At 27.2% G+C, this 24,632-nt stretch overlaps 2 protein-coding genes across 2 annotated transcripts in view; both read right to left on the reverse strand.

Annotated features, from left to right (window-relative positions):
• Positions 1 to 17,013, reverse strand: part of LOC100204971 (alpha-1,2-mannosyltransferase ALG9) — a 28,655-nt gene extending 11,642 nt beyond the window's left edge. The window contains exons 1-15 of the mRNA XM_065788856.1: positions 16,897 to 17,013; positions 16,668 to 16,782; positions 16,283 to 16,417; positions 15,722 to 15,792; positions 15,453 to 15,541; positions 12,292 to 12,365; positions 12,141 to 12,202; positions 11,974 to 12,061; positions 11,652 to 11,757; positions 11,181 to 11,269; positions 10,253 to 10,286; positions 2,113 to 2,192; positions 1,884 to 1,955; positions 588 to 717; positions 351 to 507 (exon numbers count right to left, since the gene is read on the reverse strand). Of these exons, the coding sequence (XP_065644928.1) occupies positions 351 to 507; positions 588 to 717; positions 1,884 to 1,955; positions 2,113 to 2,192; positions 10,253 to 10,286; positions 11,181 to 11,269; positions 11,652 to 11,757; positions 11,974 to 12,061; positions 12,141 to 12,202; positions 12,292 to 12,365; positions 15,453 to 15,541; positions 15,722 to 15,792; positions 16,283 to 16,417; positions 16,668 to 16,782; positions 16,897 to 16,982 (1,388 nt within the window). The 5' untranslated portion in view covers positions 16,983 to 17,013. The remainder of the gene's footprint in view (positions 1 to 350; positions 508 to 587; positions 718 to 1,883; positions 1,956 to 2,112; positions 2,193 to 10,252; positions 10,287 to 11,180; positions 11,270 to 11,651; positions 11,758 to 11,973; positions 12,062 to 12,140; positions 12,203 to 12,291; positions 12,366 to 15,452; positions 15,542 to 15,721; positions 15,793 to 16,282; positions 16,418 to 16,667; positions 16,783 to 16,896) is intronic.
• A 1,707-nt stretch (positions 17,014 to 18,720) lies between these two features.
• LOC100201342 (ubiquitin carboxyl-terminal hydrolase 32) overlaps positions 18,721 to 24,632 on the reverse strand; it is a 63,942-nt gene continuing 58,030 nt past the window's right edge. Inside the window, exons 13-19 of the mRNA XM_065788857.1 lie at positions 23,467 to 23,589; positions 23,286 to 23,371; positions 22,138 to 22,254; positions 21,899 to 22,050; positions 21,680 to 21,759; positions 21,351 to 21,408; positions 18,721 to 19,066 (exon numbers count right to left, since the gene is read on the reverse strand). Coding sequence (XP_065644929.1) covers positions 19,056 to 19,066; positions 21,351 to 21,408; positions 21,680 to 21,759; positions 21,899 to 22,050; positions 22,138 to 22,254; positions 23,286 to 23,371; positions 23,467 to 23,589 — 627 coding nt within the window. The 3' untranslated portion in view covers positions 18,721 to 19,055. The remainder of the gene's footprint in view (positions 19,067 to 21,350; positions 21,409 to 21,679; positions 21,760 to 21,898; positions 22,051 to 22,137; positions 22,255 to 23,285; positions 23,372 to 23,466; positions 23,590 to 24,632) is intronic.

A 24,632-nucleotide genomic window follows, 5' to 3' on the forward strand; every position in this document is an offset into this window, starting at 1 on the left:
AAGACTGATTGCATTCTTGAAGAAGGTGCAATTCTCAATGAAATTAAATGTCAAGAAATAACGGAATAGGCGCCAGCATTATACTTTTTTATTACTGTAAGGATCTTTGAAAACTCCTATTGTTACTAATCACTGAATTTATAATAAAGTTAAAATATTACTTGAAATATTTTTTTAAATTTAAAACTTTTTTTTGTTGATTTCAAAAAATTGTCTGCAAAGTAGTAAGTTTTGTCGGCGCTGACATCTGCTCAGACAAATTACACTGTCTGTGCAGATATGCGCAGACAGTCCGAACCCTAATAAAAATTAATATCATTATAAAAGTAATAATAAATTATAAAACATACTTGTTTGGTAAGAAAAAGCTGCTTGGATATCTGTACCATTCTCTTCCAACACAAACATTAACCTTCTGGTCTTCACGAATCATTGGTTTTACACTTGGGTCAAATGGATTTACAAGGTTATGAAATTCTGGATATAAATCTAATGGTGCCCTGTAACCTTAAAAAGAAATGTCCTACTTAGAAACACCACATGCTTTTAAAATATTTAGACTATTGTTTTTGTCAAATACCATTTACCTACAAAAAGAGCAATAACTCTGGATACTGATAGTAGTCCAAAGATAATAACTACTGCAGCAACAATCCAATTTGAAGAACTAGCATAATGCTGTCGTTTGCTTCTTGTAAAGATTGAATGATACAACTCCTAAAAAAATTTTTTAACAAATGATGTTTAATTTAAACTGGAGATTAGATTGGGATACAAACCTTATTTATTAGTCTTCAATTAAACTAATACTTTGTGTAGTTAAATCGGTAAAATACTTTTCTGACCAAGATATAAATCCTTCAAACAAACTGATCTTTAAATTATAACAAAAGTTGAAAGTTTATGAAGGAACAATTTCTGAATGAGAAATAATTATGTTTCAGCTTTTGTTTTAATAAACAAAATCATTAGCAAATTTCTTATTTGTGCAGAATATTTGACGTATTTGCCTATGATTTTGCTTATTAAAATAAAATTTGTCAGAGTATTTTACATCAAATACTTTAAGTATTTGCATAACATAATATAAAAATGTTTCTGAGCTGAAAAACCTAGATCCAACTAATTAACTAGATTAACTAATTAAGTTCTTTTTGCACTAAAGTGCTACTCATTTACGGAATTGGGAGAGCCAAAGATTTGAGCCCTCCTGCTACAGGTTTATTGGTTATCATTTATTTGTGATTATTATTTGTGCAACACATTATCCAACTGAGCTATCCCATCTAGTTGTTCACATTAAGTTATCTTTGAGATTTTGATGATTTAGTGAGTGATTAGGTTAATATAATAGTCTCCTTGGCTCTTAGTTGTGTAAGTAATTTCTCTCATAGAACTGGATACAAGATATATCTGGCACAGACATTATGAAATGGCTTTTGTTGAATTTTACATGACTGATTCTGTAGTGCACTGCAAAAACATTAAAGATCTAGCTAACCAATTGGAAACAGTCAATAAACTTTTCATTTAGTGAATCTCTAAGTCTCTGAATCTGAGTTTAAAAAGTGATTTACCAAACTGTAATTTATAAAGAGTGTTACTAGTCAATCAAAATAAACTTGCTTTATGCACTAGGGTGTTGACAAGCTTTATAAACTAGGGTGTTGACAAGGTTTATAAACTAGGATATTGACAAGCTCTAGAGAAGAAGCGTGTAAATGTCAAACTTCATTTTGTTTATTTTGATTTTAAAGTGCATGCATAGCTAAACATAATCATTAATGCAGGATAAAAAATAAATATAAACAAACATATTCACTAATCCAGAAAATTGTACATATACACACAATTAACAAATAACTTAATCAGAAATTTTTTACCTGAAATTTAGATAATGCTATACATGCACTGGCAACAATTAAAGGATAAATAGGAAACATAAATCGTTCCTCCTAAAAAGAATAAAAGTGCACTTGGTACTTAACAAATAAAAAAAACGTTTTTATAATTTTTACAAGTAATAGTCACAATTTCTAATATGCAGAGATAATATGCATTAAAACTTAATTATAAAAAAAATCAATAAAAAATATAACAACAATAATACACCTTATGAGGTTGAGTAAAAAACACTAAAGACCAAAGATATATAGGTGACAATACCAACCAAAATGGTAACAAAAACACATCTAAAAAGACAAAAACCACTAAAATTAACTGATGGCATGAAATGTATGTTTAATATATGTGCGCATATATATACAGTGGTGTGAAAAATGCTAGAATGAACAACTTAAAAAACATAATAGATTTATGAAGAAAAATGTGTAAATTCTTTATAATATTTAAAGTAAACATTTGATTCATGCACCTTTTAGTTCATTCAACAAACTTTTCAAAATGTATTAGAGTACCATTTTTATATTTTGGGGATATTTCCATGATTTCAGGGCCACATACTCTATTTTTAATAACATAAATTAAAGCAAAATCAATGAGATTTTACAAGTTGATCATGGTGTGGAGCTCTCTAAATGTTGAATACTTTTATGTTAAGATTCATATTTGATGAATTTCTAGGCCATGGAAGATTAGAAATTTTTATCAAGACTATTGACGAATCTATATGACATATCAGGAATTTAAATTTACAATTTGAAGGAATTTTAATTTACAATTTGAATTAGTAACATGATTTTTTAAAGATCTAATTACATATGAAAAAGCAAAGGGCTACAACAATGGAAGCAATAAAATGTGATTCAAGTTAATTTGCTCCAAACAGGAGTTTCTGTTAAGCTGTGACAATTGTTGGCGGTCCTTGTCCTACTAGAGATATTTGGCTTTTTGATTATAAAGCAGTTGCCACTTGTTTAGTCCCAAAAAGTAAAACCTGATTGGATAACTTCACACAACTATTAGAAACATTGATATTATTTTGCACTAATTTGCTTTAAAATTGATCTTTGTTTTTTTTTGCAGTAAACCAATCAAAATTTGTATGACAAATGTTATTTTTTTCATCTGAAGTCTGAGCATTACAAAGTCAATTCAGCTACATTTTAAAATTTTTTTTAAAACAGTAACCTTTTTTAAAATCTTTATCAAAGAAAATGCATAAAGCTTTAATAGGGCTTTAGCTTGATCTCTCTAAATTTTGTTTTAACTTAGGCAGCAACTGCTTATAAAGTTGTACTTGTACTATCTTTAACGGTGTATATATCATATGTTCAAAATACAAATAAAACAAACTAAGATCTTTTATACTGCTTGGTATGCACATATCTTCCCACAATCTTTACAAGTAAAATATGTCAAAACAACAAATATATATATATATATATATATATATATATATATATATATATATATATATATATATATATATATATATAAATATATGTGCGTGTGTGTATATATATATGTATATATATATGTGTATATGTATATATATACATGCATTAGGGTGGTCCTTAAAACAATAAAAAATTTTTTTTTTTGAAATGTTAAGCTCCCACCCTTTTAAAATGTTCCTTTGGGTAACAAGAGAGCCTGCAAAAAATATTTATGCAATCAGACAGTGTTGTGAGGTCGCCCAGCTTGTCTTTTTATAGGGTATAGCAAACATGAACACCGATTACGATTATTCCAAAAAGAGTAATTGACTGAAGTGACAGTTCAACAGTATTCTTATTAGTGTTTGTAACTCATAGTTAATGTAATGGCAGTGTAGAGATATAGTATTACTAGTGTAGTGTGTTGTAATTGTTCAATGTTCAAAATCACCACAGTAATGACTAAATTAGCAGGCCTATAAGACAGTCTGTGCCTGCAGTGTTGACTTGAGGCAATCCGGGTAGCGACGTCGGTGATCGGCCACAACTTGCAGAAGGAATTGGAAGCATTGTCATTTGTGACCAGAAGTTTGTTCACAATTGTTGTGCTTTGCTTGTAATCATCTCTGCCTTCCCATGTTTCGGGGTCCGCGCACAAGAAATCAGAACCAATGTGGAGACTGCTGAGAAGATCACGAGTGTTTGAAGTTACGAAGTCCTCTAAGTTGTGTTGCGATGACTCGCTGGCTTTTAGAATGATTCGTTTTGGACCAGGTTGAACAGATTGTTTGGACTGTAGTGCATCCACCATGTTTCGTTTTGTCTCGGATGAAACGTTTGGATCGAAAAAGGCAAGGCCCACTAAATATTCTGACAGATACCACAAGTGATGTTCAAGCTTCTTGCAAGTAGCTATGGCAATTTTTTCGTCAAACTGCCTGTAGCTGTAGAGATTCTGAAGCAGTTGAAGGTCATTACGAGGAGCGCTGGCAGCCAGTGGTGCAGTGAACCAGGCTTTCAGATATATGATGACTGTGAAGACGCACATCTTACGGAGGCCTTTCTCTTCAAATGCTGTGAGCTTAAATTGTGACCGGAACATCCAGACTTTGAGTGAGTATATAATTTTCGACATCCATCTAGCGTGATGCATGGCACCTGGTGCCATGAAGTTGATTCCACGTGCAGGATCGGGTGAACCTCCGAGGAAGATGATGGACAGCTGGAGGAGTTCACGATAGTCGTCTCCCACTGACTCACGGAGCAACTGGCTATGAGCAAATTCCAGTGTTTCCTGCTTCACTGCGTACAGAATTTCACCCAACTCTGAGCCTGTCTCATACTTTGTCTGATCCAAAACGGACCATTTCTGCTGAAATCTTTTAAAAAGCAGAACCTCTGGGGCAGACGAGGGGGTAAGGCTTGCTGTAAATGCAGCTCCGGCCAACAGCTCCATTATATGATGGCGACATGCCAAGTACAGCAAATCCTTGCCAAGTGCTCGCTCAATTTCAACACAGGCCCCAATGTGAATTCCAGTATTTGAGCTGGTTGTGTCGAAACACATTCCAATAACACGATCTTGGACTCTCCACTCTTGAAGTGCTTGGACTACCGCTGACGCCTGATTTTTTCCTGTTCCACCAACCATCTTGCTTACCTTCAACAACTGACAGACACCAAAACCTGTAACTATTATTGGAAGGCGGTCAACATGATCTTTGCCAAAAAGATCCTGCATTAACTTGCCATCCCAATGTACTGTCAACGGTACATCACTTGACAAATTGTTCTTCAAAGCTGCTGCAATTTCCGACCGATATCTCTCACGTCCACGCTTTATAGTGCTACGGTTTATACTGAGGTCGCTGATGTCATATCCCAAACTTTGAGCAGTTTCAGCAATGACGAAAGTGGCTTTCCTGTCGCTCATTTTGGTGCGATCTAATGCAGCAGCTAACTGAGGTGTTATTACTTTTTTCGTTGCTCTTATTTTTTTTTTTGGTGGAGTACAGAACTTATGTGCACTGAATTCACCATCATCATCGATGCGCTCTTCTTCACTGATGTAGTCTTTTTCATCCAACACTGCACTGGCTGAAGCCTGAGCCCATTGGTCCTTCGCTCGTTTTCTTCTAGCATTTTCCAGCTCAGTACGCTTTGCCTTCCGTTCTTCCTTGGCTACCAGTGCTGTGTCGATTGAGCCCATATAACCTCGTCGACCAGGTTCCCGCTGTGTGGCAAGAAACTCGAGATCTTCCTGGATTTTTATCATCGTGACAGGGTTAGCGTGAGCGATATCAAGGAGATCGTTCATTTTGCCACAAAATTGGGTTTCATTTGATGTATGCGACTCCGACTGGCGTGTTTTGTGCTTTTTCAGAGTTGACCATTCCTTATACAGTAGCTCCAACTTGGCAATGGCATGATCCTTCTGGCAAGTTGGAATACGAGCAATGTTCCAGACTTTTGTCACCTCTTCAATCACATACGATGATGCTTGGCGTGTTGTGAGTCCAAGATTGAGATGATGATGACAGAAAAGCCCTAGTGCTTCACCATTTGATGCAAGGCGGATGCTGGAAACTGCAGTAGTTGGTTCGCCCAGGAGATATAGTGCCAACTTACTACGTGTTGTCATGTTTCGCCTACAAAGTGAAATAAAGAACAAATAAAGTTCACACAGTGCGATGGGACATGCGTTAGGCCCATAGGCTATTTCTTAAAATGATAAAATGGTCAATCGCTCATGAAATTCATATTAATTGTAGAAAGTGTTGAGTGATGCAAAATTAATAAGTAGTAAATTGCTTTCAATGCATAAAAAAAATTACAGCAATTGATTTTTTGCGCTGCCTACAAATACAACGAATGACGCAATACAATTTCAACTGGTCAAGGAGCAAAAAACAAAATGAAACGATAAATTTATACTCACTATTCCTGGTTTGAAGATTCCTTTGACTCCTTGTATTGTATTTACTGAGTTGAATTGCAGATAGTGAGACGTTTCTATTGCATTAACTGGTAATTATCTCACAAAACACGCATTAATATTTTGAAAAATGACGTTTATGGTAATGACCTCAACCAACATGCATCAAAGAATACTTATTACTTAATTAGTTGATGGTTGATATTACTAAACACCTGAATCGACCACAAGGTGAAAGTGTTGATTAGTTTCAATATTTCATGAACAAGTTTCATAAACTAATTTTTTTTTTAAATAAGCCAAAATAACATTTATAGAACATGCTTGGGCGACCTCTAAACATCAACCAAATGTATAAATATTTTTACACAAACATCTTATCATATAAACGAACAATTCTAGGGGGTGGGAGCACAACATTTCAACTTTTCATTTTTAAGGACCACCCTAACATGCATGTGTATATATATATATATATGTATATATATATATATATATATATATATATATATATATATATATATATATATATATATAAATATTTTGATTATTTTAAAACGCATCAATCCAGATTAAAAATTTTCCTTTTATTCCATATGCGTTTTAACATAAGTCGCTTGTTCAATTTTAACATAAGTCGTTGTATGGCACGGTATAAAATGTCTTTGTATAATATAACATCCATCGGTATATTTTTTGATAAACTATGTGTTATAAAATCGAGAGTCTCTAAAAGATTTGTCGTACATGATTTCTGAAACCATGTTGGCATTTTGTGATCAGATTACAGTTGTCAAAAAATTTTTGCATTTCATTTCTTATAACTCCTTCGAATATTTTGCATGCTATTGACATTATTGAAACAGGTCTGTAGTTCAATGCCTTTAACTTACATCCTTTTTTGAAAATTGGTGTCATATTTGCTGCACGCAGATTAGAGTAGAGGCAGATTACTTGTGTTGTAAGATGATTTGTAGATTAACATAAGTGACAATGCTACTGACTTTGCGCATTGCCTTAATAAAATAGGATGTAAATTGTCTACACTACATGCTTTGTAAATATTTAGTGATTCAAGTCGATTCAGAATATCTATGTAATCAATAAAATTGTCATTTAAATCAAGTGTGTGACTTGATTTGTTTATCTGCTATTACTGGCATTTTGTTGCTTTCATTTACAAGGGCGCTGTGAAATTGGTTGTTTAGAATATCTGCAATCTCATTTTGGTTATTTGTTACAGTACCATTAGTGTTCAAAATAGCTTTGTATTCCTTTGACTGTTTACATATTTATAAACTAATTTTGGATTTGATTTTGATTTTATTATCAGGTTTCTTTCATAGTCCTTTCTGGCTAATACAGCTTAATTTTGATACAACTTTTATTATTTGTTATGTATGCATTGACCTTTTCTGCATCTTTCCATTTGGCTGTTAAATTTATGTATCTTAGATATTTTTCATTCTTACTAATGCTCTTAGGTTATCCTTAAACCATAGATTTCTCTTGTGTTTGTGTTTTGCACTAACATCAATTTTTGGTATATATAAAATACTCATTTATGTTTAATATAAAAGTATTGTACATTTGTTGTGTTGTTGATTGATGAAAACAGATGTTTCAGACGATTGAGTTAACTTTTTTGTTTATTTTTGTGTAGTATCCTCTGGTGTAGTCAAATTTATATTTTGGTGTTCTGCAACTCTGTTTAATGTTTAGTTCAAGTTTAAATGTCAATACTAAGTGCCTCTTGTTTGTATAACCCAGAACTTCATGTGATTGTAGCATATATTCTGCTACTATCATTGGTAAATCCAGTGTGTTTTTTAATTGTGTTTCGGATAGTTGAAAAGTTGTAATATTAACAAGCTGAAATAAAAATTTGTCCTTTATTATATCAGTAAATGTGTTCCATTGAATTTTCTTTACTATTTACACTTTCGACATATCCACTATTCCAGATTTTTGGAAAATTAAAATCTCCTAGTAATACTACTCTGCATATACTTTATCATCTACTTTATTTTTTGCACCACAAATAATTTGTCTAAGATCATTCATGTCTATTTGATTGTTTGGTCTATATATACATCCAATGAGTTATTTGATATTGCTAATTACATCGACAGCTCATATTTGTTCTATTTTGCTGTCCTGATTACCAATACTTATTTCATATGATGTGAGGTTGTTCTCTATGTACAACTCCACCACCTTTTCCCCCATTAGATCTATTTTTCTTGTATAGGGTGTATAACCTAACTGTACGATAGATGAGTTTTAAAACCATGTTTCAGTGATTCCAGCTATATTGACTTTTTTTGATTCACATAAAATTTTCTTCAATTCTTCAATTTTGTTAATAAGTGATGTTGCATTTGTAGGTATTTGTTACAAACATTGTAGGTATTTGTTAGTACTGCTCAGTTCTTTTTTTGTTTTCAACATTTAAACTTGACAAGTCTGGTTCCACATATCGCATATCGAAAGGGATCATCTGGTCTTCTTGCTGTATTTTTTGTGTTTCTTAATTTTTTAAGCTTCATATTGCTCTGCTTGTGTCATATCTGGTAAAATGTAAATACCTTTGCACTGAGGGTTTGTTTTATCCCCAAGTTTCTTTGCCTTGGCTAATATTGGGTTTCTCTCTGACTCGTCACTTTGTATAACTAATACTTTTTCCTGTTGTACTTTTGGTAGTACGGTATTTATGCCTGTTGTTGCGCCTCTTTGAAATTGTTTAGTCTTTTGACAAGCGCTGGTTTGTGGGTGTTCCTATATAATTAAATATTTGACTAACTTGTTTCTCAGTTTCTGCTTGTTTTTCTTCATTGGTCCCAGTAACTGTTGTTGTACCTGATATGATTGTTTTTCTTTCTTCTATCTCTGTCTTTTTGTTCATTTATTGCTACGATTACTTGGTGTAGTTTCTTGTTCTTTACCATTGATGACCATGTAACCAGTCTGCTAGTAACTGTTCAATTTGTGCTTGTTTAGTTTCATTTTGTGTCATTTGTGATCTCAAGTGTGCGTTTTCATTTTTCAGTTGATTTATTTCTTTTTCATAATCTGATTTATACAAATCTAAAATACTTTAATTTGAATTTTTCATAGTTTGTAATTCAGATGCATGTTAATTTTTTAAATCGACTAGTGCTATGTCTAACGTTGCTTTGGTGATGTAATTTGTTATAAATTTGGTCAAGCATCGCTTTGGTGATGTTTATCATTCTTTTCTTATTACATAGGAACTAAAAAATTGCAGTATCCAATTCAAAAAAAAAATTTTTATGTAAACTTTGTTTCTTATTTTTGTTAAGGTAATAAAAGGTTTTACTTTGTTATTGTTTTTTATCTTCACAAAAATATGTGTTCCATCTTTAATAACGGCACTAATAAAATAGATATATAACTAAAATATAATTTAAATTTAATTTGAACTTAATAACTGTTTATGATTCATGAAAAAGTAAGTTTTTTTTTTTAAATTAAATTTTTTTATTAAAGAATAGTTAGCCAGTATCTAATACTCTATAAGTTTCTTATAATGAAAAGTAATCATTGATCAACTTCAAAAAAAAAAAAGTTAAATAGTCAGATTTTATTAGTCAGTTTAAAAAAAAAAGTTCGTCAAATTTTATTGGTCAACTTTATTTTGAAAATTTTCTTGTAAACTTTTACAGCAGCAATATAAAGTATAGGTAATGCAGGAAACCATTACAATTTTTAAAATAAAAGCTATAAAAATATACTTGCTAGTATATTGCTAGTATAGTGCATGTGGTATAAAAATACTGTATGATAAAAATTTTTTATTTGAGTATTGTTTAGAAATTACAGAATCAATTTACAATAAAAAAATGCTCAACATAATACTGCTAGTTATAATTCAATGCTAGTTATAATTGAGTTATAATTATTATAACTTTTTAATAATTTTGTCATAACAACAACAAAAAAATTCAACTAGTAAAACCTTTAGGTGTATTCCTTAGCCAGTCAACCAACAGCTATTAAAGAAAATATCATAAATGTAAATTTAACAAAAAAAAAAAAAAAATTCAATGTAAGCTTGATGATGTGACTCAAGATAGGAAAGGGAAAAAGAAATATAATTTTTTTTTTTGTATCTCTGGGTACTGAAAATACTCAGTCAATCAAAATACTAAGTCTCAGTATAAGTCTTTTTCAGTATAAGCTAATTTAAAGAAAGCTAATATCGAACAGAAAAAACTAAGGACCATTATGAAACATTACATGAACTTTTGGTGTGATGATTGTGATCTAAAATAATGACTTTAAAAAATTCTCCCCAGCCATAAACTTTTAGTTTAAAGAAATCGTAAGAAAAAAACCCACCTAAAACTTCTACCCAAAATTTTGGCAAAACTGTTCAAGTTTAAAATTTGTTAATTAGCCAAACTTTGAATGATGATACATAAAAATTTATTTAAACTATTAGGGTTGAATTAATCAAATTCCAGTATGAAACTTTACCAATTATAATTTCTTTGGCAGGTAGTATTTGGCGGGTACCTTATTTTAACACTTTTAAAATTTGATTTGTCTACCTAAGGCGTTACTTTCTTATGAAGAAAATATTGGCTTAGCAAAAGGGTAAGGCACCCCCTTACCCTTTTGCTAAAGTTCAATTTCTTACTAAACACTTCTAAATTATACCAATTTATACCCAAGTGAAAAAAAAAAGCAAAAACTTAATAACCTCAAAAGCTTTTTTTTGACACAGCATAAAGCTTACATTATATTATAAATTAAGCATACATTCTTTGTAAACAATTGTAAAAAAACAAAAAAGAACAACAACAACAAAAAATACTTGTATGCATTGACCTTAAATATAGACAAAAAAAGGAAACAAGGAATAGTAACAAAGCTAAACTCACACAGACTGGTAATGAAACAACAGCAATAGGAAACACGATATTAAAATTCAAGAAGCAATTAATAAAATAAAACGTCCAGGATTCTTCTCCTATAACAATAAAAATATTTGTAAAAGTTATACATAAAAATTTATTTTAAAAATATTTTTAGACTATAAAATAAAACATTGCTATAAATTTTGCATTCAGGAAAAACAGGTTTTTACTGTATGCAAAATTTATAGCAATTTACACAATTATTGCAAAAACACAATTTGTGTTTATTAATTTTGTATATAATTTGCCTCAACTTCAAACAATGATATTGTATGAAATAAAATAGTTTAAACATTTATGTTTAAACTATTTTGTTATAACATACTATAACATTATGTTTATAACTATAATGTTTAAACTATAGAATAGTTTAAACATTTCATTTTATTCAAATTTTTTTGAATAAAATGATATAATATACAAATAACAACTCACCATATAAACTGGGTCCGTCATTTGTAAATATATTGTATAGAATAATATTTAATGGAGTTATAACTTGTTTGCCATAAAAAAGTGTATCAATTGATACTAAAGGTATCTAAACAATTATTTAAAAAATCTTTTTTTTTCAGTTTTTAAATATACTTGTTTTAATCTAATTTATTTATCTAGTTTAAAACTAAAACAAATTAAAAATAAAAACAAATTAAAAACAAAACAAACTGAAAATACAAAAAAAATAAAATAACACAAATAAAAACAAATTTAAAATAAAAACAAATTTAAAAAACAACAAAAAACTTTAGCTACTAACCATTATGCCAACAAAAATAAATGCTGACCATTTTAAAAACTGCCAAAATTGTCTCTGAAAAAATATCAGATCAAAGGCAATTGGAATACTAAAAAAAAAAAAAAAAAATGCTAATTTAATTTTGGTAAATAAAAAACCTAAAAGATGATAAAAACTAAAACACATACCCCAGCAAAGCAACAAATGGCCAACCAACTAATGTGCCAAGTGCAATACCAAATATCGCAAACTATTTATAAAAAATATTTATAAAACTATTTATAAAAATAAAATCAAAAGCTAAAAGTAACAAAAATAAAAAAAATTAAAAGTATTTACTAGAAAATTTCTTTTGAACCAGCCACCATATGCAACCAGAACCATATACATTGCAAATGAACTTGGAAGGTAAGCTAAAATTATTTATAAAAAAAAAAAAAATTATTTATAATTATTAGGTTGCTTCTGAATAATAGTATTATATATATATATATTATAATACATATTGCGTATATCAGGGTGTTAACCAGGAATAAATTTGAAACAGCATTTTGACCAAATTGGGAATTTGTCAAAATATTTCCGAATCCCCCTCCCTGAGATTAAAATATATTCCAGGAATGCGTGGGATCCTTTCCTTATATTCTTTCTTCTTTTACTCCACTGCAGTGCTGCATACATTAATCAGACAGTGCCAAAAATGGAATAAAATACCATCTGTAACGTATATTGAAGATAAATATAAAATCAACAAAAAATTAGCCGTAGTTTCACTACACGGCAAATTAAGCTCCAATTTTAAAAGATATAATTTAATTAAGAATTATATATTTTTATATTATAAAATAATCAGTGTATATTAATTAATTTTTATTAAGAATAATAATTTTATTAAGAATAATCTTAATATATCATTGTCGCTTTCATTTTAAGAGTATTCTTTTGAATATACTTTTCTTTTTTAATGGTGGGCATTAAATGGCGATTTTTAAAGTAATGTAGCGATTTATGTTCAATGAAAATCTCAGCATAAGAGAGCTATTGATCTTCTACTTTTAAATATTATTTAAATTCTGCTCAACGTCCTTTATGAACAAACCCTTACAGCATCATGTAATAAATTGTGTCCTCAAAAGAAAAGGTTTAAATATAGAAACATAGAAAAGGTTTGAAAATAGTAAACACAAGCTCATAAATTTCTATTTATGAGCTCGTGTTTACTACTATCTAAGAAATCTATTTTCCTCATTAAATAAATTTCGAGTACCAGTATGTTATATACATAAAACATTTTTTGTATTTATCTTATATTTCAGAGTGGTCTTTTAAAAAAGTTAGTAGAGAAAAGATAGTAGATAAGTAAAAAATTATTTTAATCAATGCGATCACATAATTCAGTTGATATAAAATACCAAACAAAAAAAGATAAACAACAACTTAAAGACTTACCGTAATATCTTTAATTAATCAAAATTTCAAAAGTATCTGACGTAGGTTTCTCAATATTTTTGTTGACTAAGCACATGTACTACTTGAAGTTGAGTTTGCAGTAAGACTTAATAAGTTATTTAACTTTTCAGCCAAAAAGGGCCAATTTTTTAAAGAAACAGTATTTGTGGGTGTTAAACCAAACAAGTTTGTTATTTTTTCAGATTGTACTGTATTTCTTGCTAACTTTTTTATATGATATTTGCTGTTATTGGAACGCATTGCAAAACTTTATTGGCAAATTTTGACAAATGAATTTTATAAGCAAATTGCAGAGAAAACCCCTAAGCTGCTGAGTTTTTTTAAAGAGACATTTTTGCAGTTATACAATCACGTCGTTATACCAATAACGGCGATTTTATTTCAAGTTTTACACAACAAAATAGTCTTTTATGTTATTTTTCTATTAGTTTTTAAAAATAACTAATTTTCAATAATTTTTAGAATTATTATTAAACTTTAATTTGGGAGACTTTTTTGAAGAATGGGATTTTTCAACTTAAAATTTCAACAGGGTGTGTATATATATGTATATGTATATATGTATATATATATATATATATATATATATATATATATATATATATATATATATATATATATATATATATATATATATATATATATATAAGTGAGGTTAGTATTGCGGTGTAAAATACAAAAACTCTTGTTCGTATGACAGTGCTCAATATTATCAAATAATAGAGCAATTTATACTTTATGTAATTAAATGAATAAAAACAACTAAATAGCGGGACTTGAAGTTTCATGCCCGAAGGCAATCATCAGCCGTGAATACAAACAAAAAACGTCAAAAAAACGTTTAAAAAACTTAAAATTAAATACCGTAGAACGGATTCAGACGTGATAAACAAATCTGAGTAAAAACAAAACAAGAAGCGGTTATAGTTTACTAGTCTCCTGTGTCAAATAAAGAGAGCAAGAATTTCTTTGAATGTCGACACTGGGATACAATTTCATTCTTTTTGTTTAGTAAATTTGTTCCACTATGTGATAAAATTAAATATTTTCATAGAAACAGAGTGTTTGTTTAACAATATTGTTTACCAAGCTACAATTAATCATGAAGGTAACAAAAAAGTATATTTTGGTATTAGTCACACATCATTTAAATTAAGATACGCTAATCATCTAAAATCCTTTGCTTCATTTAAATACAGAAACGACACTGAACTTTCAAAGGAAGTATGGAGCTTGAAAGATCAAAACATAAAGCCTATCTTAATGTGAAGAATAATTAAACGTTGCAGACCTTATAATCTTACAACAAAAATATGCCACCTCTGCCTCTATGAAAAATATGTAATTTTATCACATAGTGGAACAAATTTACTAAACAAAAAGAATGAAATTGTATCCCAGTGTCAACATTCAAAGAAATTCTTGCTCTCTTTATTTGACACAGGAGACTAGTAAACTATAACGGCTTCTTGTTTTGTTTTTACTCAGATTTGTTTATCATGTCTGAATTCTACAGTATTTAATTTTAAGTTTTTTAAACGGTTTTTTGACGTTTTTTGTTTGTATTCACGGCTGATGATTGCCTTCGGGCATAAAACTTTAAGTCCCGCTATTTAGTTATTTTTATTCATTTAATTACATAAAGTATATATATATATATATATATATATATATATATATATATATATATATATATATATATATATATATATATATATATATATATATATATATATATATATACATATATATATATATATATATACATATACATATATATATATATATATACATATAATATATATATATATACATATTAATATATTATATATATGTTTTAGGAATATACTGTTGTAAAAAAAATATGTATTTATATTTTCAAAAATTTGTATTTTTATTAATAACAGAGTAATAAGTAATATATTATAATATATTACTCTGTTATTAATAAAAATACAAAGTTTTGAAAATATAAATACATTGTTTTTACAACAATACATTCTTAAAATGAAAAATAAAAAAAAGGAGACCTGTAGATGATATGAACATGCCAGCACTAAAAGCTGCAATTATAAAATATAGCCTTGCAACATGATTGCCAAAATGATGGGCTAAAGAACTAAAAAATGAGAGAAATTATGTGGTTATCAAAAAAACTACAAAATCATAACCCATAAAAAAGATTTTTCAAAAAATGTACATGTAAAAGGATTAACATGTTTCACAAGCCGCACACCTACACAAAAAAAAGGGTTTGAAAATAATAATTCAACTCACGTAAAAAAATAATTTATCTTACGTAAAAAAGTATGTTTCACAAGCTGCACATATAACACCAAGAAAAAATCGAATATAATAGAAAACAGTTATCTAAAAAAATAAAAAAATCTCTGATGAGTATTGCTCACAGTTCTACTCAATACTATTATTAAACCATTAGTTCAATTAAAATCAGCATGTTGAACAAGTAAGCTTACATAAAAGTTCTAAAATTATTAGATATTAATATCAACCAATCACAACTAAATATATCGAATATAACTTTTTGTCTGCTCAAATTTGTTTGTCTAGATCTCTAACTTGACATATCTTGAAAGATTTGTCAAGACCATTTTTAATTTAGTAGTTAGATATTTTGTATTGAAAAAGGACCAATCAAATCTTTTAGATTATATTTTGACCTTTGCTCTTTGTTCTTTGCAAAGTTATGGTCAAATGTTTGGCATTGTGTCTGCCTCATAAGTCTGCCTTGCTTACTTTTTGCCAGTTGTTCAAGTACTTATTTGATATATAAACTTACTCGTACTAATTTTTTTAATCATAAATTTCACAGAAAAAATTATAACAACTTTTGAAATACTTTATTGGCACCAAAAAACTGTCGAACTATCTGTGCTGGTAAAACATGAATGAGTAAATAAGCATATGAACGCAAAGCATAATCAGGTGAATATTCCCAAGTTTGAAGTCCCGTTCCATAAAGCAAATAATGTGTCTAAAGTAAGAAGAAAGAAAAAAAAACTTTTTATAAGAGTAAAACAATTTTTAAAACAATTTTTAATTCCTTAAGATACAACTTATAAACAAAGATCTTCAATCTACAATTATAATACCTTGTCAACAATTTTTATATTTATAAACAAGTCTGCAATATTTTAGAAAGTTTATAAATATTATTTTGTCTTTAAAATATGACAAATTAAAAAAAAAAAAGAATATTTACAATGAGTAAAACTTAATCATACTGGTTCCCAGTAGTTAAAGGTTTCATCACAATCAGATATAGTAGAAATAAACGAGGCAGTTATTCTTGCCGATAGAAGTAAGTTGAACACTGATGAAGCTCTTGGACACCAACAGCTATAAATGTATTTTTATTTGCGTATTATTGCCTTATTAACATAAAAATATGAAAAAAATTATGAAAAATTATTTTATAAATTAAACATGAGTTCATTATTACTTGTAACTCACTCTGTATAAAGATGCAATAAATCCTCAGATGTTTTTACTGAAGATGAAGCTTTTCTGGGAAATCGTAATCTAGGTAACTTTTCCATTACTTATATATTAATTAAATATTTATAATCTAGAAGAATTCAAAATCCATTAAAAACAAAACAGTATAGTTACCTACACTTTAAAATATTTGGTTATTTACAAACACAATTTATTATTGGTTATTTACCAACAATTTATTTAACAAAACTTATTATTAAAAAACTCAATACATAAAAAATTAAAACTAAAACACTAGTATTATAGTAAAAAAACAATTATAACTTACAGCACTTGTATAACTTAAAAACTGTAATGAGTTACAAAATTGGTATAAATTATAAAAAAATTTAAATAGTTTTTAACAAATAAATAAAGCTAAATACTCTTTGTTAGTATATTTAACACTGGTATGTAAACAGTTTATTTAAAAACTTATTGTAAGAATAAATTTTTAAATTAACTGATACCTGTCGAACCAATGTGAGGATTCCTGTTAAAAAAAAAAAATTTAATAAAGCTGTTCTTATAAACAATCAATAAAATCTTTCAACTGAATAATATCATCTATTTAGAAATGTTAGTAAAATACTAGTCCATTGTTTCGGGTGCCAAAGTTGCACTTTTTCAATCAACCACATCCCCAGCAGTCAAGAAAGCCTATTCTGATGGCACTGATGACACAGGTGTGCACATGTTCTTGTGTGATAACTCTAAAATAGTATTATGATATCTTCCATCTTCCAAATTTTAAAAGATTTTTGTATTAAAAACAAATTGGATAAGTTCTGTTTCACATAAAAGAATAAATTGGACACATGAGTTATAATAATATTTATTGAGGAATAAAAAGTATGTAATCTGAAGTAATGAAAACTTTCTGAATGAACTTTAAAAACGTTAAATTAAATGTTTTCAGAAATTCTGTTGGGAATAAAGAAATTGTGACTATTGAAATGTTTTGACAAGATTTTAAAAATATTCTTTCACATATTAAGTTAATATTGTTCATTTATCTTTCACATATTAAGTTAATATTGTTTAATTGTTATATTGCGATTAAAGATTTTAAACCGAGTTAAAATAAATAATTTGAATAAATAATAAATAAAATATATTGTTAAATTGTTATACTACAATTAATGGTCCTGAAGTTTCAAAATGAATGAAATGAATTTAAAAAATGACAGGTAACTGCTTGTTTCTGTATGATGGTTTCTATATGATGATGTCCAAATAAATAGTAGGAGAATTAAGAGTTCTTTATATTTACTAACAAAATATCTATAGCACCCTTAAGTTTATGTTTAAATTGAAAAATGATTTGGTTGCTAAAATCTTCTATAATTATATCCAATTTATAGATCACAAATATCAAACACTATATCTAGAGTTACTATATTCTGAAAACATGTTAGATAATCTAAATTCATAATATCTTGCAGAAAATATTTCATTTTTTATAAGTAAAATAAAAACAAACTCGATTCAACATATTGAATGCGTGGTAACATTTACTCGACTTGAACATTGTTGAAACAATTTCTTATGTTTAGAACTTGTACACATCTTGAAACTATTTTATGTGTACAATATCTGTAAATATTAAAAGTTAGATTTATAAATATATGTTTTGTTAATTTATTATTTTTATTTATAGTATACTTGTTTGATTACATCTTTAAAATACTCCAGCCATATTTTTTACATTACTGCTATTCCATAAATTTATGTTGATAATGACAAAGGAAAGAGAAAATAAAACAAAAATGTGAGTATATATACAAGAGAAAAATTCACTTTGGCTCAAATAACTTAAATATTTGATTTAAAAAAAATACTTTTTTTTAATGATTTAAAATATATACATTTTTACATTTCATAAGCAAAAATTCGTTAAAAAATATCCATTAATAAAACACATTTTATAATTATATAATCACTTCACTTTTTCTCAATTGAAATTAAAAAAACAAAAAAACTTCTTTTTTTAAAGACAAGTGAAATATGAAACAGCTGGATATATATAAAAAAATTGAAAAAACAAACAAACTTTCATTCATCAAAATTCTGTAACAATGTTTTCAATATTTTGCGTTATATTTTTTATTATGAAATAGTCTTCCTTTATTCTTTCAGTTGAAACCTAAGGGGAAAAAATCAGAAAAAATCATTTACAATAAAAAATGTTTTATTGTAAATGATTTTTTTTCAAAAAATTGTCTATATATATATATATATATATATATATATATATATATATATATATATATATATATATATATATATATATATATATATATATATATATGTATATGTGCTATAGCTGTACAAAATATTGAAAGAATCATAAAAGGCCACAATTTGCATTCATTAATAAAAATGAATTTCTTAAAGAAAAAAATGCTTAAATTGTAATTGCAAGCAAAAAATTGATTGCTCTATGAATGGCAAATGCTTATAAAAAAATATTGTTTACAAATGCATTGTTTCCTCACAAAATAACCTTGATAAACATTATATTGGCTTAACCAAGGGCGAATGGAAAAACATTATGACAATCAACAAACAATATTTTAAACATAAAAAATACTCAAAAGAGACTATGCTGTCAAAATATATTTGGCAAAAAAAAAACATATTAATTTTAAATTAAACTGGTCTATTCTAAAAACTGCGCCTGTCTATAATAACATTTCCGAAAAATGTAATGTTTACAAGAAAAATTATTTATTACTCATTTGGATCAAGAAAATTTACTAAACAAAAAATCTGAATTATTTTCTAAATCCAGACACAAAAATAAGAACCTTTAAAAAATTATAAAAACAAATGACCAGAGTAAAATTATCCTATTTTAAAGAATTTTATTTATGAATAATTTTTCAATTTTAATGTAGTTGATGGAACTTCCTGGTGGCAAAATAACTACGGTTATTACATAACTAATTATAACAATTCCCAACTTCCTGTGACATATTTTTGCTATAATTTGAACTTTTTGATGTTTGGACATTTTTCCTGATGAACATGCTGATGGTGAAACAACTTGATGAAGAAAATTATAAGTGTTTTTACTAAGTTATTATTGCTCTGTTGTTTAAGAACATTCTATTGAGAGCACTCTATTTGTAGAATACACTAACATAATTTATATATATATGTATATATATGTGTGTGTATATATATATATATATATATATATATATATATATATATATATATATATATATATATATATATATATATATATATATATATATCAGTGTATGTGATGAATAAAACCGCCAAGCGTAATATTTCGCACTAGGCATCAAGTTTTCGAGAGCGATATTCAGAGTTGGAAATTAGTTGCCATGGGGCCATCCATAAATTGCATACTCAAGTATGGGGAGGGGGTCCCTCAAAAACATACCAGTTTGTACAATTTTTTGTTTGAATTTTTTTATGTGAAGTCTGGGAAATCAAACAAAAAAGCTTTGGTTTTTCAGTTAATGCATTTGTCTATCTAACGGAAAAAATATTGTTACTGCAGCTTTGATATTAAATAAAAACAATGAAATATCACCATTTACTAAAAGATGACTACATAACTTTGTTTCCTTTTTTGAGTTGAATTAACATGCTTGATTGCAAACATTTTAAACAACGGAAATGTTTTTAATTTAATTTAAATTAAATAATAGTTAAAAAAAACAATCAAGATTAAGAATATTTCTTTTATTTACAAAAGATGTGTGAATAATTAAAAACAATAAAGCAAAAGTAACATTTTTTCTTTTGCTGTTTGAGGCGTGCTCACAAACAACATAAGAAAAAATTTTAAATTAAATTTAAATTATACAAAAGTTGCAATTCAAAGTTATATAACAAATATATTTGCTATGCGTGTTATTTATTGAAACATTTTTTTTAATTTTAAGTTGCGTTTAGCTTTAACTTTTTTAATAAATAGACTTTAATATAAACTTAACTGATTCTAAGATACCAGTGAAAATATTTAGTTTTATATTAATTATATTTGATAAAATATTTCATTTTCCAATGTTTTGATGTTTTTGAATTTTAAATATAATAGTCATTAATTAACAAAATGTGATGGAATTTGTACAAAATCAAAGCTTTAAGTGAAGTTTTAGTTTGACAAACTTTTTACGCTAGATATTTATTTATAAGATATTTATAAATATTACAGGACTGACACTTTTTTTTTTAAAAAGCCTTTTTTTTTTGTTTTTTTTCTTTTTGACAATATTCCATATATACAATCATTTTTTTAAAAATTTACGTTTGTGCCCCCCCCCCCCACTTCGTAACCTGTAATTGCTCCCGCACAAGGCCTGATATATATATATATATATATATATATATATATATATATATATATATATATATATATTTACATACACACACATGTAAACTAAAACTACCTGCTTTCTTGTAGAACAATACATAAACACCATCTCTGTTACTTTCACTCGGTTCAAGCTGTAAATAAACACAATTATAAAACTGGATTTAGCAAAATGTGTCAAATTATTTTGAAAGATTGAAACTAATTTTATGCCATTTTTAAACTTTACTAAAAAAAATATTAATTTGCTTGTTTTCACTTCCTTATTGTAAACTGTTCTTGAAAAAATGCATTATGAACAATAACATTTTATTTTAAACTAGTTTTTAAATAATCATAATATTATACCATCAATAATACTTACTTTTCATTAATTTAAAATAACTATTATTAACTTTAAAATACCTGAGTGTAGATGTCATCATTAAAATAATACCATTTATCTTCATGTTTTACAAAAGATGTATAATGACCTTCATTTAAAGCTAATATTAAACAACACTGTTCATAAGCATTTCTGTCAACTATTATTTAAAGCTAAACATATATCTCTAAGTTAATAATAATTTGTTTTATTACTTGCATTCTAAATATCTTTTACTATCTAGTTTTCAAAACACCTACTTCCAGAATGACAAATACACGCATAAAGTTCATATTCAGGACATAAACTCTTCTCAGTCTTATTAGTACACAATACACTGGGCATGAATTTAGATAAAGGAAAGTCTATAAGAGATTGAAGCTTGCATCCTTTACCATCTTTATAATGAAATCTAAAAAGAAAAGGTAAATTCAATTAGTAAATAAAAACTTTTATATTTCTTAACACTAAAAAAAGTTGAAATTTTATTTTAAACTACCTTTTAAGATGCACTATAAGGACATGTGGCCATCTAGAGACAGTCATTCTTTTTGCTGCAGGTTGGTTGCATTTACATTGTGGACAGTACCATGCACAATCACAAGTCAAGTGTTCTCTAAAATTAAAAAAAAAATACTAAATAAGATTTCATACTTTTAACTTAAGAGAACACAGTGCCAAAGCTAATTAAAACATAAAAAGAAAATGATGGTCACCTAATGTTGAGTACATATAACAGTATATATAACAGTGGCATACCCTTTCGCCACAGGGTGACTGAAACAGTTTTTATTTCTCATTTAAGTCCGCTATGATAATCAGTAGTCCTGTGCAAAAGTATCTTTTTGTATTTTTTCTTGGGTGAAACTAATGCTATTTTTAAAATTTTAGTTCATCCAAAGCCGTGCACTTTGTTTTTAAGGAAAAAAATTATTATAAGTTTTTAGAGAAAAAGCTATAAAATACAAAGCAAAAACTTATGACTGCAAAAGTAACAACACTTTTGTCACTAACTGCATTATAAAAAAAATAAAATTATAATAGTGTTATTACTTTTATAAAGCACTTATAACTTTTGAAGTTCATTCTTTGTTCAAACAACAATAGTAATTCCAAGCTTTAATAAAAGTAGATAAGCATCTAGAAAATATAAAGTAGATATTTAAATATTATTAAAAACTTTAGGAACTTTTACAAAAAAATAAAAACAAACAAAAAGTTTTCATTAGTTGATTTTAAAATTAACGCGTGCTTTTATGGACCATAAGTAACGCTTTTCATAATGCTAAACTTTTTATACAGTAGGTTTTATAAAATTGTTTAAGTTCCTTAATAAGTTTTAAATATTATTTGAATATCAACTCTATTTTTCTAGATGCTTTTCTACTTTAATCAAAATTTTATTAATAAACACACTCTTATAAGTAACTGTCTGGTCGTTCTGCCAGGCTACTAAAAGATATTTTTTTTAAATTTCAGTTGCCCTTAGAGAAAATGAATCATCCCGTGTCACTGGACGACCATGAGGGTACACCACTGTATAAGTATTGTAAAAATAAATGCTTTTTAAAAAAAATTTAAAAAAGCATTTATTTTTACAATGCTTTTTTAAATTTTAATAAAGACTACTAATATTAACAAAAATACATTTCTGAAAATTTTGCAACACATTCATCTAATGTTACAAAATTTAAATTACGATGATGACTCATTGATTTATCCATTTGAACAATCTATAATAAAGAAAAAAAAATTTAAACTAAACAAAATATTTTAAATAATAAAATAGATGTTGTAAATAACAATGTATGTTTTGTTAGAATCAAACCTGATCTATATTTCCATGATTAAAGTGAATAGTTAAGCAGTTTCCAGGTTTCAGCTTCACAGAATCACTAATTAAACAACCAGTACATGTATCTCTATGTTCACACAACCCACACCGAATACCCTAAAAAAATAACTACATTTAGCTCCATACTCGCAGAACCCAAACTTAACACCACACAATAGGTTGATAAACTTTGTGTGTGTATTAAAGATTTCTTTTATAAGAACATTCTATTATAAAAACAATGCATAAGTTATTTAAAAACTATATATGTATATATATGTATATGTATATATATATATATGTGTGTGTGTATATATATATATATATATATATATATATATATATATATATATATATATATATATATATATATATATATATATATATATATATATAATTAGTAAAAAACACTTATCTAACTTTTATCTTCTACTCGGAGTTTCACCATTGCTGGATCATCAGGGAGAGTTACTAAATCTCAAAAAAAATTCAATTTATAGAAAAAATATTTTACAGGAAGTTATAAATTATTATAAAAAATTTTTAATTACTATATTTTTTTGTTAACGGGAAGTTACAGAAAGTAATTATGAAATAATTTTCTTTGGAATGGGGATAGTTTAATTTGGTCATTTGTTTTTATAATTTTTTAAGAGGTATTTATTTTCGTGCCTACATTTAGAAATTAATTCAGATTTTTTATTTAATAAATTTTCTTGATTCAAATGAGTAATTATTTCAAATTTTTCTTGCAAACATAGCATACATTTTTTGGAAATGTTATTATAGGCAGGGGCAGATTTTAGAATAGACCATTGTAAATTAAAATTTTTATTTTTTTCTTTTAAATCCCAAATATATTTTGACAAAATTTTTATTTTTTTCTTTTAAATCCCAAATATATTTGGGATTTAAAAGAAAAAAATAAAAATTTTAATTTACAATGGTCTATTCTAAAATCTGCCCCTGCCTATAATAACATTTCCAAAAAATGTATGCTATGTTTGCAAGAAAAATTTGAAATAATTACTCATTTGAATCAAGAAAATTTATTAAATAAAAAATCTGAATTAATTTCTAAATGTAGGCACGAAAATAAATACCTCTTAAAAAATTATAAAAACAAATGACCAAATTAAACTATCCCCATTCCAAAGAAA

The sequence above is a fragment of the Hydra vulgaris genome, chromosome 01, assembly GCF_038396675.1.
Source record: "Hydra vulgaris chromosome 01, alternate assembly HydraT2T_AEP".
NCBI lineage: Eukaryota > Metazoa > Cnidaria > Hydrozoa > Anthoathecata > Hydridae > Hydra > Hydra vulgaris.